This window comes from Musca autumnalis, unplaced genomic scaffold, assembly GCF_047663935.1.
Source record: "Musca autumnalis isolate F117 unplaced genomic scaffold, ASM4766393v1 scaffold_3, whole genome shotgun sequence".
Classification (NCBI taxonomy): Eukaryota; Metazoa; Arthropoda; class Insecta; order Diptera; family Muscidae; genus Musca; species Musca autumnalis.
Window position 1 is genome coordinate 227,454,697 of NW_027411866.1, and position 21,188 is coordinate 227,475,884.

The 21,188-nt window shown below is 36.0% G+C and overlaps 1 protein-coding gene across 26 annotated transcripts in view; it reads left to right on the forward strand.

The window, feature by feature from the left end:
- Adar (Adenosine deaminase acting on RNA) overlaps positions 1 to 21,188 on the forward strand; it is a 431,247-nt gene that overhangs the window by 33,077 nt on the left and 376,982 nt on the right. For 3 of the 26 annotated variants that reach the window (XR_012411756.1, XM_073977099.1, XM_073977101.1), the window contains exons 1-2: positions 8,939 to 9,223; positions 9,541 to 9,687. The exons of 16 other annotated variants lie outside the window; for them this stretch is intronic. Coding sequence is in view for 8 of the 10 variants with exons in the window: in XM_073977099.1 (XP_073833200.1) it covers positions 8,939 to 9,223; positions 9,541 to 9,687 (432 nt within the window). In the remaining 2 variants the exon portion in view is untranslated. Of the gene's footprint in view, positions 1 to 8,938; positions 9,436 to 9,540; positions 9,688 to 21,188 lie in introns of those variants that run through there. 7 more of the 26 variants (XR_012411757.1, XM_073977117.1, XM_073977118.1 and 4 more) reach the window with 6 other exon arrangements.

The following is a 21,188-nucleotide window of genomic DNA, read 5'->3' on the forward strand; positions in this document are numbered from 1 at the left end:
AAAATGTATATATGTCAAAATTTAGACCATCATTAATCTCCCTATGCTTCTGGCCGCTAATAGACAAAGAACAGGAAGAACAAGAAACAACATTTCTCCTTATTGACCATTGCCACCACAAAAACATAACCACATGATGTGCTTGTGTGTGTGTCTGTGTTAAATCAACATTTAATATTTAAAATGCCTAATAAAATTTACAACAAAATATTCTTCTTCCACTGCATTTCATATTTTTTTGCTAGAACAGCATTTTCTAAAAAAGGAAACCTTTAGATGTCAGCATATCCTTGCATCATTCAAAGCGTTGCTCAACAAAAAGAAGAGCAAACGTAAAGCACACATAAAAAGGATAACATATGGCTGCTAAATTTCCTTGTGCGGCGGCCCTTTTTCCTTAACTACTGCCACCACCTCTTCTAACTACCCCAAAAACATAACCTAACCTCCCCTAATTTACCGACATGTGTATGTACATATGTACTTTGCACACACACATAAAATGCCAGGAAATTGTGAAACAATTTCAAAACTTTACATTGCAGCAATGTTAAGCTGGTTTGGTTCGTTGGTTGGTTGCCTTTGCCTGCCTGCACTATTTATTTAACAAGAAGTCCAAAATGAATGGCATCAGGGAAAACATAAAATTAAATGGAAAATTTCTACAAATGTGTGTGTGTGTGTGTTTAGAAGAGAAAGTTGAAACAAAAATCAACAAAGGTTAACATTTAACTTAAAATAAATACCCTAATAAATGTTTTTTTTTATATAAAAAAGATGGATTCAAAATTGCTACAATATGTTAGGAACAAATCAAAACTCAAAACTCTTTATTTTTGAAATGAAAATAAAATGTTGCAGAAACTGGCATCAATCCAAAAAAAAATTTCCAATTGAGGTCTTTAAAAAATCCACGAATTGGGGTTTCTGGAATATTCGGGCCATTATCCGGAGAAGTAATTTATAGCGTTGTGACAAAGACAAAAAAGAGCTCCAGAAACTTTGGTGCGAGAGGTGTATAAGGAGTGGCCCTAAAAATTGGAATAATTCGAAGCAATATTTGATCATCCGTTATCCAGACATAATTGATCGTACATTTCAATCCCTGAAATAATTGTTTTTAAAAATCAAATATTTAGGATACAATCCCAGAATGAACTTTCTTCAATAATCCACGATTCTAGCCACTTAAAATCCTTGAAAGAATTTCCTCTAAAAACCACGATTTTAGACCTTACAATCCTTGAAAGAATTTCCTCTAAAAATTCACGATTTAATTCCTCAATTTTATCCTTAATTGTCTCTAAAAGAAATGTCTTTCAAAAATCGACGATTTGGTCTCCATTAGAAATTTGCTCGCAATTGGGAGCTCAATTTCCAAACGGAAATGTTCTGCTTATTAGAACTTGATTTCCAACGGAAAGTTAATGCCAATTACAATGAAAATGTCCTCAATTGAGAGCTTAATTAAAATTGAAGATTTCTTTCCAATCCGGAACACAATATCGAATATAAATTTGATGTAAATTGAACTGCAAATTGGGCGCCAATTGAGAGCTTAATTTACACATAAAATTTTGTGTCAATTTGAAGCTAAATTTTCAGTAGAAATTTGTTTCAATTCCATGGAAAATTAGACGTCAATTGAGAACTCAATTTCCATAGGAAATTTTGCTGCCAATTGGCTGCTCAATTTTCATAGGAAATTTGCTGCCAATTGGCTGCTTAATTTCCATAGGAAATTTGCTGCCAATTGGCTGCTCAATTTCCATAGGAAATTTGCTGCCAATTGGCTGCTCAATTTCCATAGGAAATTTGCTGCCAATTGGCTGCTCAATTTCCATAGGAAATTTGCTGCCAATTGGCTGCTCAATTTCCATAGGAAATTTGCTGCCAATTGGCTGCTCAATTTCCATAGGAAATTTGCTGCCAATTGGCTGCTCAATTTCCATAGGAAATTTGCTGCCAATTGGCTGCTCAATTTCCATAGGAAATTTGCTGCCAATTGGCTGCTCAATTTCCATAGGAAATTTGCTGCCAATTGGCTGCTCAATTTCCATAGGAAATTTGCTGCCAATTGGCTGCTCAATTTCCATAGGAAATTTGCTGCCAATTGGCTGCTCAATTTCCATAGGAAATTTGCTGCCAATTGGCTGCTCAATTTCCATAGGAAATTTGCTCCCAATTAAATGCTCAATTTCCATAGGAAATTTGCTGCCAATTGGCTGCTCAATTTCCATAGGAAATTTTCAGCCAATTGGCTGCTCAATTTCCATAGGAAATTTTCAGCCAATTGGCTGCTCAATTTCCATAGGAAATTATCAGCCAATTGGCTGCTCAATTTCCATAGGAAATTATCAGCCAATTGGCTGCTCAATTTCCATAGGAAATTTGCTGCCAATTGGCTGCTCAATTTCCATAGGAAATTTTCAGCCAATTGGCTGCTCAATTTTCATAGGAAATTTTCAGCCAATTGGCTGCTCAATTTCCATAGGAAATTATCAGCCAATTGGCTGCTCAATTTCCATAGGAAATTTGCTGCCAATTGGCTGCTCAATTTCCATAGGAAATTTGCTGCCAATTGGCTGCTCAATTTCCATAGGAAATTTGCTGCCAATTGGCTGCTCAATTTCCATAGGAAATTTGCTGCCAATTGGCTGCTCAATTTCCATAGGAAATTTGCTGCCAATTGGCTGCTCAATTTCCATAGGAAATTTGCTGCCAATTGGCTGCTCAATTTCCATAGGAAATTTGCTGCCAATTGGCTGCTCAATTTCCATAGGAAATTTGCTGCCAATTGGCTGCTCAATTTCCATAGGAAATTTGCTCCCAATTAAATGCTCAATTTCCATAGGAAATTTGCTGCCAATTGGCTGCTCAATTTCCATAGGAAATTTTCAGCCAATTGGCTGCTCAATTTCCATAGGAAATTTTCAGCCAATTGGCTGCTCAATTTCCCTAGGAAATTTTCAGCCAATTGGCTGCTCAATTTCCATAGGAAATTTTCAGCCAATTGGCTGCTCAATTTCCATAGGAAATTTTCAGCCAATTGGCTGCTCAATTTCCATAGGAAATTTTCAGCCAATTGGCTGCTCAATTTCCATAGGAAATTTTCAGCCAATTGGCTGCTCAATTTCCATAGGAAATTTTCAGCCAATTGGCTGCTCAATTTCCATAGGAAATTTTCAGCCAATTGGCTGCTCAATTTCCATAGGAAATTTTCAGCCAATTGGCTGCTCAATTTCCATAGGAAATTTTCAGCCAATTGGCTGCTCAATTTCCATAGGAAATTTTCAGCCAATTGGCTGCTCAATTTCAATAGGAAATTTTCAGCCAATTGGCTGCTCAATTTCAATAGGAAATTTTCAGCCAATTTCCATAGGAAATTTTCAGCCAATTGGCTGCTTAATTTCCGTAGGAAATTTCCACAGGAAATTTTCAGCCAATTGACTGCTCAATTTCCATAGGAAATTTTCAGCCAATTGGTTGCTCAATTTAAATAGGAAATTTTCAGCCAATTGGCTGCTCATTTTCCACACGAAATTTCAGCCAATTGACTGCTCAATTTCCATAGAAAATTTGCTGCCAATTGGAGTTCAATTTACAGACGAAATTTAATGTCAATTGAAAATGCAATGGAAATTTGCTGGCAAATAAAGCCTAATTTCCAATGGAAGTTTGATGGAAATTTCAAACAGAAATTAAAAAAAATCCTCTCGATGTTTGCAATTCGATTACACTAGACTGAAGTTTTTTTACACTCTTGGGTTTTTTTCTTGAAGTGTGCCGTTTTTCTGAGATGAAAATTTTCAGCCAATTGGCTGCTCAATTTCCATAGGAAATTTTCGGCCAATTGGCTGCTCAATTTCCATAGGAAATTTTCAGCCAATTGGCTGCTTAAGTTCCATAGGAAATTTTCAGCCAATTGGCTGCTTAAGTTCCATAGGACATTTTCAGTCAATTGGCTGCTTAATTTCCATTGGAAATTTTCATTCAATTGGCTGCTTAAGTTCCATAGGAAATTTTCAGCCAATTGTCTGCTCAATTTCCAGCCGATTGGGTGCTCAATTTTCATACGAAATTTTCAGCCAATTGACTTCTCATTTTGCATAGGAAATTTCAATTTACAAACGAAATTTAATGTCAATTCCATTGAGTTTTCATTGGAAATTTGCTGGCAAATAAAGTCTAATTTCCAATGGAAATTTCCAATAGGAAGTAAAAAAATCTTCTCAATGTTTGCAATTCAATTACACTAGACTGAAGTTTTTTTACACTCTTGGGTTTTTTTCTTGAAATGTGCCATGCACTTTAGTTCATTTTACGTCCACATCACTTCCCCAAAGCACATTACACAGAAAGCCACAGGACACCAGCATACCTTATTTTTCTGTAAAACATATGTAAGTTGTACATCATGAATCAATATTGTACAATTCCCATACATTATTACACGAGTTCTTATCTTGTGCTGCTTTCACTTGAAGCTCTTGACGATTGATTACAAACAATGCGGGCCACATTGCCGGCTACTTCAACAACCCATAGAAACAGTTTACCCACATTTATTTTATTCGCACACACTTTTTTTTTTTTTTGACTAAAATATACCAAAAGTGCTAATCATTCAAATCAAAACACACACAAACATGCACTCTTCTCTTTTTTCTTCATGTGTTCGCCGTCTTATTCTCAATTTTACATTTTAGTGGTAAATTTCAAATTACATATTGAGGAATATACATATGTATGTGACAATATATATATCACTGAGAAATAGCAATACGTCAACATTATCAAGAGGTAGGAAACCTATGGGGCATAGGAAGGAAGGAATTTATTATGTGCAAAATGGATAGCAAATTGAGCTCCCAATTGGCAGCAATTTTTTTTGATAATTGAGCTCCCAAATTTCAGCAAATTTCCTATGAACATTTCCATTTGAAAATGAACTCCCAATTGACAGTTAATGCCCAATAGAAATTGAGCTCTTAATTTGCAGTTAATGCCCAATTGAAATTGAGCTCCCAAATGTCAGCAAATTTTCTTATGGAAATTAAGCTTCCAATTGGCAGTCAATGCCCAATTGAATTAGAGTTCCCAATTGCCAGCATATTCCCTATGGAAATTGAGCTCCTAATTGGCAGTTAATGCCCAATTGAAATTGTACTTCCATTTGTCAGAAAAGTTCCTACGGAATTTGAGGTCCTAATGGGCAGTTAATGCCCAATTGAAATTGAGTTCCTAATTGACAGTTAATGCCCAATAGAAATTGAGCTCTTAATTTGCAGTTAATGCCCAATTGAAATTGAGCTCCTAATTGGCAGTTAGTGCCAATTGAAATTGAGATCTTAATTGGTAACAAATTTCCTATGGAAATGGAGCTCCCAATTGACAGTTAATGTCCAATTGAAATTGAGTTCCTTATTGCCATTTACTGCCCGATTAAAAGTGAGCTCGCAATTGTCAGCAAATTTTCTATGGAAATTGAGCTCCCAATTGGCAGTTAATGCCCAATTGAAATTGAGCTCCCAATTGCCAGAAAATTCCCTATGGAAATTGAGCTCCCAATTGGCAGTTAATGCCCAATTGAAATTGAGCTCCTAATTAACAGTTAATGCTCAATTAAAATTGAGCTCCCAATTGCCTGCAAATTCCTTATGGAAATTGAGCTCCCAATTGACAGTTAATGCCCAACTGAAATTGAGCTCCTAATTGGCAGGTAATGCGATTTGAAATTGAGCTCCAAATTGCCAGCAAATTTCCTATAGAAATTGAGCTCTCAATTGACAGTAAATGCCGAATTAAAATTGAGTTCCTTATTGCCATTAAATGCCCGACTGAAATTGAGCTCGGAATTGTCAGAAAATTTCCTATGAAAATTGAGATCTCAATTGACAGTTAATGCCCAATTGAAATTGAGCTCCCAATTGACAACAAATATCCTGTGCATATTGAGCCCCCAATTGGCAATAAATTCCCTATGGAAATTGAGCTCCCAATTGCCAGCAAATACCCAAATGAAATTGAGCTCTAAATTGGCAGTTAATGCCCAATTGAAATTGAGCTCCCAACTGCCACCAAATTCCCTATAAAAATTGAGCTTACAATTGACTGTCAATGCCCAATGAAATTGAGTTCCCAATTGCCAGCAAATTCCCTATGTGAGCTCCTAATTGGCAGCTAATGCCCAATTGAAATTAAGTTCCCAATTGCCAGCAAATTTCCTATGGAAATTGAGCTTCCAATTGGCAGTCAATGCCCAATGAAATTGAGTTCCCAATTGCCAGCAAATTCCCTATGGAAATTGAGCTCCCAATTGGCAGTTAATGCCCAACCGAAATTGAGTTCGTTATTGGCATTTAATGCCTGATTGAAATTGAGCTCCCAAATGTCAGCAAATTTTCTTATGGAAATTAAGCTTCCAATTGGCAGTCAATGCCCAATTGAATTAGAGTTCCCAATTGCCAGCATATTCCCTATGGAAATTGAGCTCCTAATTGGCAGTCAATGCCCAACTGAAATCGAGTTCCTAATTGGCAGTTAATGCCCAATTGAAATTGAGCTCTTAATTGCCAGCAAATTCCCTATAGAAATTGAGCTCCCAATTGGCAGTTAATGCCCAATTGAAATTGAGCTACCAATAGCCAGGAAATACGCTATGAAAAATAAGCTTCCAACTGACCGTCAATGCCCAATTAAAATTGAGTTGCTAATTGGCAGTTAATGCCCGATTGAAATTGAGCTCCCAATTGTCAGCAAATTTCCTATAGAAATTGAGATCCCAATTGGCAGTTAATGCCCAATGTTAACTTAGCTCCTAATTGGGAATTAATTCCCAATTGAAATTGAGCTCCCAATTACCAGCAAATTTCATATGGAAATTGAGATCCCAATTGGCAGTTAATGCCCAATTGTAATTGAGCTCCTAATTGACAATTAATGCCCAACTGAAATTGAGGACTTAATTGGTATTAAATTTCCTATGGCAATTGATCTCCCAATTGACAGTTAATGCCCAATTGAAATTGATTTCCTTATTGTCATTTAATACGCGATTGAAATTGAGCTCGCAATTATAAGCAAATTTCCTATGGAAATTGAGCTTCCAATTGGCGTCAACGCCCAATAGAAATTGAGGTCCTTATTGTCATTTAATGCCCGATTGAAGTTGAGCTCCCAATTGCCATCCAATTGAGCTCCCAACTGGCAGTTAATGTCCAATGTTAACTTAGCTCCTAATTGAAATTGAGCTCCCAATTACCAGCAAATTTCATATGGAAATTGAGATGCCAATTGCCAGCAAATTTCCTATGGAAATTGAGCTCCCAATTGACCGTTAATGTCCAATTGAAATTGAGGTCCTTATTGTCAGTTAACGCCCGATTGAAGTTGAGCTCTCAATTGTCATCCAATTCCCTATGGTAATTGAGCTCCCAATTGACAGTTAATGTCCATTGTTAACTTAGCTCCTAATTAGGAGTTAATGCCCAATTGAAATTGAGCTCTCAATTACCAGCAAATTTTATATGGAAATTGAGATCCCAATGGACAGTTAATGCCCAATTGTAATTGAGCTCCTAATTGACAATTAATGCCCTCTTGAAATTGAGCTCCCAATTGCCAGCAAATTCCCGATGGAAATTGAGCTCCCAATTGGCAATTAATGCCCAATTAAAATTGAGTTTCTAATTGACAGTTAATGTCCAATTCCCTATTTAAAATGAGCTCCCAATTGACAGTTAATGCCCAATTGAAATTGAGTTCCTAATTGGCAGTTAATGGCCAACTGAAATTTAGCTCACAATTGCCAGCAAATTCTCTATAGAAATTGAGTTCCCAATTTCCTAAGGAAATTGAGCTCCTAATTACCAGCAAATTGGAAATTGAGCTCACAATTGATCGTTAATGCCTAATTAAAATTGAGTTCCTAATTGACTGTTAATGCCCGATTAAATTTAGCTCCCAATTGTCAGCAAATTTCCTATGGAAATTGAGGTCCCAATTGACCGTTAATGCCCAATTAAAACTGAGTTCGTTATTGGCATTTAATGCCCGATTGAAATTGAGCACCCAATTGTCAGCAAATTGAGCTTCCAATTGAAAGCGAGTTCCTAATTGCCAGCAAATTCCCTATGGAATTTGAGCTCCCAATTGACCGTTAATGCCCAATTAAAACTGAGTTCGTAATTGGCAGTTAATGCCCTATTGAAATTGAGCTGCCAATTAAAATTGAGCTCCAAATTGCCAGCAAATTCCCCATGGAAATTGAGCTACCAATTCGCAGTTAATGCCCAATTGTAATTGAGCTCCAAATTAACAATTAATGCCCAATTCAAATTGAGCTGTGAATTGGTAGCAAATTTCCTATGGCAATTGAGCTCTCGATTGACAGCAAAATTTCTTTGAAAATTGCAAATTTCCTTTGACTATCAATTGGAATCTTTTGAAAATTTCTTTCCAATTGGGTCTCCCTGATATGGCGTTGTCAAAAACAAACAAAACGTTTCTCTGAATTAACACGAGCAGGCAGATGATGTAGCAAGAACTTTTTTAAGGTTTTAATTCTTTACAATTCTACGATTAATTGGCTATCCTATGGCTCGGCATGCGGTGGTATGTTTTGTTTCTGTCCCATGTAAAGACTTTGAACGGGGATGGGGCGGTGAGGAGGCGAAATAGATCTATAGAAATGCTTGCAATTGGATTTGTTGGGTGGTGGGGGGGATGAGCTTCATCAGCACCATTGTACGTACCTTTACCGTTGTTGTTGGGTATAATTCACACAAAGATGTATTTCACCAGCGAATATTGTTGTTCTTGTTATAGCATTCTTAAAATAAGAAAACAATTATTTTTAGTGTTGTCGAGTATTTAGGTTTTTCTCTACTTTGCGCTGCTATTGTGACATGTTTTCCTTTTTGCTGTTGGTGTTTTCATGTTTTTTTTCTTTTGTTGTTTGCAGTTTTTTAATTTCTCTCATTTTTTTATTTTGCCACCAAAAGTTGTTGTTGGTGCTGTTTTTTATTCGCTGTGTCAAAAGTCCCCAAAGCAAATTGTTCAATTCAAATCGAACACCTTTTGTTTTTGTTGCTTTCGCAAATTTGCATTGGTTGGTGCTGCTGCGCTTGTCTTTAACACGCTCTGTGTTGGTCGCCTGTTTGCTCGCTCGCCAGCTCAGTCGAACGACGACACAATAATTGGCATTTTCGGTGCAGTCGAGGTTTGTTTATCCCTAATTAGCCGTTGATAAAAGTTGTGTGCAGCGGTCGTTTTCTGCTTCTCTTATCGCTGTGTGTTGTTCGGTGCCTATTCGGTGTTTATTTTTTTCTTAAATCGAAGTGTAATTTAATTTTGTGTGAAAATAAATTTAACAAATTATTTATTCATTGCTACAAAGAAATATACCAACCAAATAAAAAAAAAAGAAAAAAAGTAGTTGTCATCACATCATATTTTCTTGCTCTCTTGTCTCTTTGTGTCTTTTGTGCGCCTTGCTCCAACCAACATCTATCTACCTATCTATCTAATTATTTTCAGAATAATTTTCATTGTTTCAATATTAAAAACAAAATGAAAAGTGTTTGTGTCAGACCAAATGCCCACGAAAATTCATCACCACCTCCTTCGGCGTCATCATCGTCGCCGCCATCACCACCGCAGCCGCCCTCGTCTTCTTCGTCTTCGGTGAGTAGAATTGTCAATGTGAATGAATGTGAGTGGATGCCACTCAAGAAGATGACATGTCAACCAAACGCCGCAGCATCAGCCACAGCTTCTAAATTGTCAGTTTTGCAACTTCACCCAGGATTGGCCTTTGCTTGTTTTGCTATTTACTCTCTTTCTCTCTGCACCCACTCATAATTTAATTAGAAATTTGGCCACCCACCCACCACACGCAAAAAATCCTCACTATCAGCCCAACAATTTGCCGGCCTTAATGCCTTCTTAATTTCTTTGCGGTCACATTTTCTCATTGAATCGAACAATTATTTTCTTATTTAATAAAAATCAATTCAATTATACTTTTGACATTTGGCAGAGGGGGAACTTTGTGTATTTGTTTTGTTTCGATTTGTTGTTGCTTTGGAAACTCTTTTGACCATATAAATTAAATGGCTCAAAGTTTTGCCGGCGGCTAAATTACGACAGGAATACATGTGGCTAAGACAAAGTTTTCACCACAATTAATTAAAAAGGAATGCTTGCTTAACTTCTGTTTTAACTTTGGATAATGTATTGAATTTTGTAATTATTTCAATTGATACTCAATTTCTGTAGTGAAGTTTCTTTCAATTGAAAATCTTAAGTGGTTAAATTTTCCCAGAAATTTTGCACAAAATTAGGAAGTTAATTTCTATATGAAATTGTCCGTCAATTGATGCTTAATTTGCCATGAATTAATGCTGAATTAAGTCTCAATTGAATGTCAATTAAAACTTCCAATTTCTTTATTGAAATCTTCTGTGAATCGGGAGCTTAATTTCCATTGGAACTTTGCTGGCCATTGGGAACTCAATTACCATTGGAAATTTGTTGGCAATTGGGAGCTCAATTTCCATTGGAAATTTGCTGGCAATTGTGAGTTCAATGTGCCCCAATTGGGAGCTTAATTTCCATAAGAAATTTTTAGTCAATTAGGAGCTCAATGTACTCCAATTGAGTGTTCAATTTCCATAAGAAATGTGCTGCCAATTGGGAGCTCAATTTCCCAAGGAAATTTACTGGCATTTAGGAGCTCAATTTCTATAGGAAATTTGATGTCAATTAAGAGCTCAATTTCCCTAAGAAATTTAAAACCAATTTCCACAGGAAATTTGTTGTTAATTGGGAGCTCACTTTCCATTGGAAATTCGTTGCCAATTGGGAGCTCAATTTGCTCCAATTAGTAGCTCAATATCCATAGAAAATTTGCTTGCCAATTAGGAGATCAATTTACTTCAATTTGGAGCTCAATTCCCATAGGAAATTTGCTGCCAATTGGAAGCTAAATTTCCATAGGAAATGTTCTGCCAATTGGGAGCTCAATTTCCATAGGAAATTTGCTGCCAATTGGGAGCACTCTTTCCATAGAAAATTTGCTGCCAATTGGGCCAATTGGCTGCTCAATTTCCATAGGAAATTTTCAGCCAATTGGCTGCTCAATTTCCATAGGAAATTTTCAGCCAATTGGCTGCTCAATTTCCATAGGAAATTTTCAGCCAATTGGCTGCTCAATTTCCATAGGAAATTTTCAGCCAATTGGCTGCTCAATTTCCATAGGAAATTTTCAGCCAATTGGCTGCTCAATTTCCATAGGAAATTTTCAGCCAATTGGCTGCTCAATTTCCATAGGAAATTTTCAGCCAATTGGCTGCTCAATTTCCATAGGAAATTTTCAGCCAATTGGCTGCTCAATTTCCATAGAAAATTTTCAGCCAATTGGGAGCTTTTTCCATAGGAAATTTTCAGCCAATTGTCTGCTCAATTTCCATAGGAAATTTTCAGCCAATTGTCTGCTCAATTTCCATAGGAAATTTTCAGCCAATTGGCTGCTCAATTTCCATAGGAAATTTTCAGCCAATTGGCTGCTCAATTTCCATAGGAAATTTTCAGCCAATTGGCTGCTCAATTTCCATAGGAAATTTTCAGCCAATTGGCTGCTCAATTTGCATAGGAAATTTTCAGCCAATTGGCTGCTCAATTTCCAATGGAAATTTACAGTCAATAAATAAAAGATTTCCATTCAATTGAAGCCAGATTCTCAGGTAATTTAATGTAAATGTCCTCAATTGACTCTAAATTTAATTTCAATGTAAGGTTAATTTTGGCTCAAAATCAATCCAAAATTTCTAAATTCCTTAATTTTTATTGGATATTTTGCTGGTAATTGGCCCAAATTCAACCCACTTTTTATTCTTTCCCAAAATTCTTTTCTTTACCCGTATCTCCCCCATTGCAATATTGATTGTCTTAATAAGATAATTCCTTTTCATTTCTTGTTCCTCTGTTATGAACTTTTTTGTTTCGCATTTATTTCATTATTTGCCGAGCGTGATGATTGCAATGAAATGCCAGTCGAACGAACAAGCGATTAACATGACACAAAACGTAAATGTGTGACATTGATTACAACAAAAAACCGTTGTATTTAACATTTTAAATGCAATCGAATCGGATTGGTGCAGAAGAATATAATGATTCATTCAATTGGTTCTTTCATGTTTGCCTTGTTATTGCTTGTCTGTCTCAATTTTTTTCCTCTTTACTCCTGCATGTGATGACATATTTTTTCTATAGTTTTCGTGTTTCGTATTCTATTGTTAAGGGGAAGAACAAAAGATGCCGCCGCTGCAAGATATTGCGTTGATTTTTTCTTCTTTAAAACATTAGCATGCAGACATTGTTTATCTTTCTATATGATTAAGGTAATTTGTGATTGAATTGAAACAATAAATTGATTGGTAATAAATTTTTCAATTGAAAATGTGTTCGATAACAATGTGTTTAGGTGATAGCTCAGAAAGGCCGCAGAGAATAGTTGTTGTTTGTGGAGATGAGCAATGGTGATACAAACCCGAGTGTTACCGATAAATATAAGAGGAGAAAAATAAAACACAAAGGTTTTTAGTTTGTATAAATAATAATATTGGTGTGGGTGATTTATTAAGGCGAAAAGTGCTGATGACTTTACCTGGTGTGGGGTGAGACGCGTTACAATAAACCGAAAAGTACTTCCGTACTGGTGAAGAGATGACTTATAAGTGTTTTGTGTATGAAGATCGAGAGTGAATCAAAGCTGTGGCAATCACTGCTTATTGGAAAGTTCTCACTACGATCCGAACTGAGCGAATACAGTTCCAGGGAGATATTGCAGAGAAATTCCACTACCAAGAGAGTACTCTCTACGATCCGCACTGAGCGAACATAGTCTCTGAGAAGATTTGTAGGGCAATGATTGGAAATATCACCCTACGGTCCGCCGTAAGCGAACATAGTTTCTCAGAGGATTTGTAGAGAACACTTAAGGAAGGGAGGCCTCTCTGCGATCCGAACTAGGCGAACAAAGGCTCCCTGGAGATTTGTAGTGAAAATACCAATAGAGAGTTTCTAACTTAAACATTAGCCGCCAGCCTTGAAACACATAGGGGTGTTTCAACATAAAATGGGTGAACTTAAAGTAACTTACAACTAGGAATCCAAGTATGTAAATTCAGTTAGGTGAGCTTTTCCGATTTCAAATTATCCATTTTTTTGGACTGTAATAAAGCGATAGCCGTTCCGTAGGTAATAAAAATGGCGAAGGTGAAAATAAATCTTATGTTAACGAGGAGAAACCGATAGAAAATACATCCTGGTGAGAATAATAAAGTATTCACGGTTTTTGGTTGTCTGATGGTGCAGTCATTTGAACGTAATTAATTCGAATGATGGGGAGAAGAGGACATTGGACCAGTTAGGATCCATCCAAATACCGTATTTTGTGCCAGAAGTGAACCGAGTATATTTTGGTGAATTCCGTCTAAGAGGATTTTTGGGTATAGATCAGATCCAATCAATAGTTCTACGGGTCTACTATCAACAAAGTGTGGATCAGCTAATCGAATGTTTGGTAAACGATGTGTTATATCGGGATCTATTGAGAAAGATGGAAGATCATCCGATATCCTAGGGAGAACAAATGCTTCTGTTTGAAGTACCAAAGAAGAATTGATTCTTGAACCGATTTTCAGAGAACAACTCTTCTGAGTATTAGCTGATACCGTTCCCGTTACTCCTGAAATACGAGCTGGAGAAGAGTGAGTGGGCAAATGTAACCGATTTTTAATGGTTTTAGAAATGAAAGAACCCTCAGATGCTGGATCAATCAGAGCTCTAACTGGATACTCTTTACCGTTATGGATTAGATTCACTATAGCAGTTCCCAGAAGAACACTACGATTCTGTGATGTATGGAAAACTTGTTGATTTGCTATAGTTGGATTGGCACCGGTGGAGGTGGAAGCTATATTGTCATTGTGGTGAAGTACAGAATGGCGAGAAGAAGAAGAAGGTGTAGAATTCGATGAAGGAGTTGAGGGAGGTGAATTATTAGAACGGTGGAGGAGGGTGTGATGTCTTCCACGACACATATTGCAATTATGGGCGCTAGTACAAGTTTTAATTGTATGACCCCGTGAAAGACAATTCCAACAACTGCCTTGTTTCTTCACCGTAGAAGATTTTTGGTCAAAAGGCAATTGTTTAAACTTTGGACAAGATCGCAAAGAATGAATTTCCGTAGGACATAGAAGACAAGTTATCGTGGCTGGTGATTTGAATTTTTTATAAACCGAATTGTTGGTGATTGGTGATTTAAATTCTTTCGAAAAAGACTTTTTATTGGGTTCAGGGCCTTTGATATCACGCAAACAATCAAGTGTCTGAATTCTTTCAGAAATAAATGAATCCAAGTCTTCCCAAGAAGACAAAGCCGATTTGTCTCTAACACTCTGTTCCCATAGAGCGACAGTTATTCGCGGTAAACGCTGAATACAAATGAAGACTATGATAGGATCCCAATGTACTGTGGTGATATCATATACGGCCATAGCAGATAAACAACTATTTATTCCGCGCTGAAGGGTTTTCAATCCCGAACTAGTTTCACGATCGATGTATGGAAGATCAAAGAGAAGCTTCAAGTGACTATTGACAATAACCCGTTTATTGTCAAACCGATTTTTGAGAGCTGTCCATGCTAAGACGAAGCTACGGTGGGTTAGTGGGAACTTAGATACAATTTCTTTAGCTTCGCCGTCTGTCTTTCTAACTAAATGACAGAGTCTCTCAATGTCACTAAGAGCAGAATTATTTACATATATCGCGGTGAAAAGGTCTCGGAATGTCGGCCACGACAAGAAATCACCATGAAAGGTTTCTATGTCGCATGGAGGAAGTACAAGGTTATGTACACTATCCGGATTTGGTGGCGAAAAGATTGAGTCACGAGTATGACAACTGTTTTGAACGAAAGGAGGATACACCTGAGTGCCGATTTCCCGCGACGCCTGTGTCGAAGTGCTCAAGTTATTTGCATGGTCGCCATGAAATTCTTCTGCCGAGAGGTCTGAACGATTTATTGAGGTGTGAGGTGAGGATTTAGAAGATTGGCGAATTTTTGCTAACTTGCGGTTCATAGTCGCTTTACAAGATATGTACGTCTGATGACAGACTTCATACTTGCTGTCTATGGAATCTATATCTGCCTTATTAGCATCTACCGACGACATCACATAATCCAAGCAATTATCGAAGGTTTCTTGGACCTTTGACCATAACTTGTCGAGTTCTGCGCTACGGAACTCCAATTCGTACTCATCTAATTGGTCCTCGCGCATTGAGGTGAAATGCGAGTCATATTTTATCAAAGCATCGGAAGCTCTGATAAAGAAATCTAATGGTGTAACCGGCATTTTGGGGAGTGCTAATCGCTTTAAAATAAGAAACGCTTTTTATTCCGAAAGAATTAAACAAATATTCTCTAATTTTTTCGAAAAATTGGAAAAAGGGATCAAGTTTTACCGAAAAGTTGCAAAAATTAATTCAAATTTATTATTTATGCAACTGGGTGTAGCGTGAACCAATGACTAAATGTCCAAAATCGATTAATTTTTGTGAAATGGGAAAACACAAATGGCCAAAATATCGAAAACCGAATAATTTGGGAATTTTCCTTGTGAAAAATGAAAATTTTATATTCCAAAGGGACCGAATGTAGGGTGCACTACTTCAGAACAACCAAAAAAGCAAAAAAACGCAACCGAAAATTGAAATATGTCAATAAAAAAGGTGATTTTAGTATAAAAATATAAATTTATATTGAATATTTGAATAAATATATATGTTATATTTACTAAAAATATAAATATATAATGCCGATTGTAGGGTGTACGATGTCCAAAAAACCGTTTATACCGAATACCGATTATTTTTCGAAAATATGCAAATATTTATTTTTCCGAAAAAATATTAAAAAATAATTTATATAAAAAATAATTTTTTCACCTGCGACCCACTGTAACCGTAGTAATAACGAATGTGTACAACAAAACGAAATAAAACACAACTAGCGTCGCAGTAGACGTATGCTGGTATGTACTAGTAGGTAAGCAGGTAGAGAGACCACAACGTATTGAATTGTTGGTAGGTTTTTTTCGTTTTATTAGGTGACGCTAAAAGAAATGCAAAAAGGCGGGTAATTTGTAATACGTTTGTTGTTGCAATTCTCACTAAAGGGCTCTCCCTTTGGAATAATTATGGATGTAGGGATAGTGAGAAGAAAACCGAAATAAATAAAACAACAACACGTATTGGCGATCACTACACTTGTTGGTGAATAATAAAGAAACACAGTATGCCGTATATTAGATGTATTGGATGTAAAAAATAAACGCAATTTGCATGTACTTTAAAGGGAACACAACCGTATTTTGGTGAGAATAACTATTAAAAGATTTATTGTGTGGACTGTATGAAGAATTTAACCGTATTTGTTTGTAATCACCGACCGATAGGGTGAATTAAAGTCGATCAGTAACCGAACTATTTTTTTTATGCGAAAATAGAGATAAAAAATTTAACACTCGCGATTTGCTCACTTATGGAAAACACTGAATTTACATACCTGGTATGTTTTTTGGTGGAATATGATAATGTATGATGGTTTGATGATGAGGATGGTGGTGAGGGGTGATTGGGGAATCTTTTGTGTGGTGAAGAAGAGAACAAAAAACTGCGAATAGCACTAACAACCCAGTGTAATTTATCCACTAATCCGTCTCGATTGGATGAAATGTGGGTGGACAACAACAAAGTCCAAAGGAACTTATCCGGCTCGACTGGACCAAATGTTTAGGTGATCACTCAAAATAGGCCGTAGATAATAGTTGTTTGTGGAGAGTGAGCAAATACAAACCCGTGCAAACCGATAAATAAACAGAAAAAATAAAAACACAAGTTTGTAGTGTGTATAAAATAATAAGGGTAAATGGGGTGATTTATTAAGGCGAAAAGTACTGATGACTTTACCTTATATTGGGTGAGACGCGTTACAATAAACCGAAAAGTACTTCCGTACTGGTGAAGAGATGACTTATAAGTGTTTTGTGTATGAAGATCGAGAGTGAATCAAAGCTGTGGCAATCACTGCTTATTGGAAAGTTCTCACTACGATCCGAACTGAGCGAATACAGTTCCAGGGAGATATTGCAGAGAAATTCCACTACCAAGAGAGTACTCTCTACGATCCGCACTGAGCGAACATAGTCTCTGAGAAGATTTGTAGGGCAATGATTGGAAATATCACCCTACGGTCCGCCGTAAGCGAACATAGTTTCTCAGAGGATTTGTAGAGAACACTTAAGGAAGGGAGGCCTCTCTGCGATCCGAACTAGGCGAACAAAGGCTCCCTGGAGATTTGTAGTGAAAATACCAATAGAGAGTTTCTAACTTAAACACAATGCTTCATGAAAGAAAATTTTAGTGATAACAAGTTATCTTTGGTTTGTTCCAGAACTGCAAGAATCTACTAATTTTTACTATTTTTTCCGATAACATAAAGGAAAAAATGTTATCGTAGTAAAAAATAGTAGCTTCTTGCAGGTTCTGGAACAGAGCACTTAAGAAAAAGTGGTTCGATAACAAGTTTTCAGATAGAAAAGTTGCTCGATAACAACTTTTCCCATAGAAAAGTTGGTCGATAACAACGCTTCCTAATAAAAAGTTGGTCGATAACAACTTATCCCATAAAAATGTTGTTCGATAACAACTTTTCCTATAGGAAAGTTGTTCGATAACAACTTTTCCCATAAAAAAGTTGTTCGATAACAACTTTCCCCATAAAAATTGTTCGATACCAACTTTCCCCATAGAAATGTTGTTCGATAACAACTTTTACTATAGGAACGTGCTTCGATAACAACTATTCCAAGGGAAAAGTTGGTCGATAACAATTTTTTCTATAGAAAAATTGGTCGATACCAACTTTTCCCATAAAAAAGCTGGTCGATAACAATTTTCCCCATAGAAAAGTTTTTCGATAATAACATTGCTTATAGAAAATTGGTTCGATAATAACCTTTCGTATAGAAAATTTTTTCGAAAACAAATTTTTGTATAGAAAAGTGGGTCGATAACCAACCTTTCTATAGCAATGTTGGTCGATAACCAACTTTTCTATAGAAATGTTGGTCGATAACCAACTTTTCTATAGAAATGTTGGTCGATAACCAACTTTTCTATAGAAATGTTGGTCGATAACCAACTTTTCTATAGAAATGTTGGTCGATAACCAACTTTTCTATAGATGTTGGTCGATAACCAACTTTTCTATAGAAATGTTGGTCGATAACCAACTTTTCTATAGAAATGTTGGTCGATAACCAACTTTTCTATAGAAATGTTGGTCGATAACCAACTTTTCTATAGAAATGTTGGTCGATAACCAACTTTTCTATAGAAATGTTGGTCGATAACCAACTTTTCTATAGAAATGTTGGTCGATAACCAACTTTTCTATAGAAATGTTGGTCGATAACCAACTTTTCTATAGAAATGTTGGTCGATAACCAACTTTTCTATAGAAATGTTGGTCGATAACCAACTTTTCTATAGAAATGTTGGTCGATAACCAACTTTTCTATAGAAATGTTGGTCGATAACCAACTTTTCTATAGAAATGTTGGTCGATAACCAACTTTTCTATAGAAATGTTGGTCGATAACCAACTTTTCTATAGAAATGTTGGTCGATAACCAACTTTTCTATAGAAATGTTGGTCGACCAATGTTGGTCGATAACCAACTTTTCTATAGAAATGTTGGTCGATAACCAACTTTTCTATAGAAATGTTGGTCGATAACTAACTTTTCTATAGAAATGTTGGTCGATAACCAACTTTTCTATAGAAATGTTGGTCGATAACCAACTTTTCTATAGAAATGTTGGTCGATAACCAACTTTTCTATAGAAATGTTGGTCGATAACCAACTTTTCTATAGAAATGTTGGTCGATAACCAACTTTTCTATAGAAATGTTGGTCGATAACCAACTTTTCTATAGAAATGTTGGTCGATAACCAACTTTTCTATAGAAATGTTGGTCGATAACCAACTTTTCTATAGAAATGTTGGTCGATAACCAACTTTTCTATAGAAATGTTGGTCGATAACCAACTTTTCTATAGAAATGTTGGTCGATAACCAACTTTTCTATAGAAATGTTGGTCGATAACCAACTTTTCTATAGAAATGTTGGTCGATAACCAACTTTTCTATAGAAATGTTGGTCGATAACCAACTTTTCTATAGAAATGTTGGTCGATAACCAACTTTTCTATAGAAATGTTGGTCGATAACCAACTTTTCTATAGAAATGTTGGTCGATAACCAACTTTTCTATAGAAATGTTGGTCGATAACCAACTTTTCTATAGAAATGTTGGTCGATAACCAACTTTTCTATAGAAATGTTGGTCGATAACCAACTTTTCTATAGAAATGTTGGTCGATAACCAACTTTTCTATAGAAATGTTGGTCGATAACCAACTTTTCTATAGAAATGTTGGTCGATAACCAACTTTTCTATAGAAATGTTGGTCGATAACCAACTTTTCTATAGAAATGTTGGTCGATAACCAACTTTTCTATAGAAATGTTGGTCGATAACCAACTTTTCTATAGAAATGTTGGTCGATAACCGACTTTTCTATAGAAATGTTGGTCGATAACCAACTTTTCTATAGAAATGTTGGTCGATAACCAACTTTTCTATAGAAATGTTGGTCGATAACCAACTTTTCTATAGAAATGTTGGTCGATAACCAACTTTTCTATAGAAATGTTGGTCGATAACCAACTTTTCTATAGAAATGTTGGTCGATAACCAACTTTTCTATAGAAATGTTGGTCGATAACCAACTTTTCTATAGAAATGTTGGTCGATAACCAACTTTTCTATAGAAATGTTGGTCGATAACCAACTTTTCTATAGAAATGTTGGTCGATAACCAACTTTTCTATAGAAATTTTGGTCGATAACCAACTTTCCATTAGAAAAGTTGTCCGATAACAATTTTTCCTATAGAAAAGATGTCCGATAACAACTTTTCCTATAGAAAAGTTGTCCGATAACAATTTTTCCTATAGAAAAGTTGTCCGATAACAACTTTTCCCATAGAAAAGTTGTCCGATAACATGTTTTCCTATAGAAAATATTTCCGATAACATATTTTCCTATAGAGAAATTGTCCGATAACAACTTTTCCTAGAGAAAATTTTTCCGAAAACAAATTTTCCTATAGAAAAGTCATCATATAACAACCAAAACTAAGCAGTCAACAAAATGCTCCTTACAACATTTTCCGATAACATCCATATTGTCTTCCATGATTAGTTTGCAAACAAAGTCCCTATTCCTTACGGAAATGACACACTTCCTTAAACAAACAAAAACATAATGATCGACAACAACATGCATTGAATTGCGTACAACAACAACATATCCTGTTTTGTTGCAAATTCCTAATCCTTTATATGTGAATGGACACAATTGAGCTTGAGTTGGGTTTTTCTTCGTATTATTAGAGGTAAAAAGGAAAATTATTATTTTCCTGATTGCAATTTATCATTCAAAGTTGAATGCTCTCATTTGCTCGCTCTCTATATCTACTCTCTATTATGTTGTCTATCCTTTGTGTGTTGCAAAAGATGACTGAATAGGTGGATGGTCCTTCCTGGAATAACATCTTTATTAAGGATACAGTCGGCCGTTTTGCATTTGTGTTGTAAAGTCATTAAAAGTCGGTATGCGGATCCCCATTCACAACAAGAAGATTGTTGTTATTATTCTTTTTGTTGTTGTTGCTGTTGCTTATGTCCTTTCATTCATATCCTTAGAATGTTGGCATTTTGTAGTTTATGTGTCTCAGGAATGATGTAGAAAAAAACGAAAAAAAAAAAATAAAACTTTTGTAGCCATGCACTGCAGTGCGGTTCTTCTTCTCCTAATGTAAGAGGTTTTCTTGAGGTGGTCGGAGCACTCCATATTATGTCCCTAGTTTCTTTTTGCTCTGTGAATGTGTGTCTGTCTCTTGGTTTGGCTTTTTTGTCCTTTGACTCTTGTAATCGTTGCCATTGTTGTTGCTGTTATGCTTTCTTAAATATTCTGG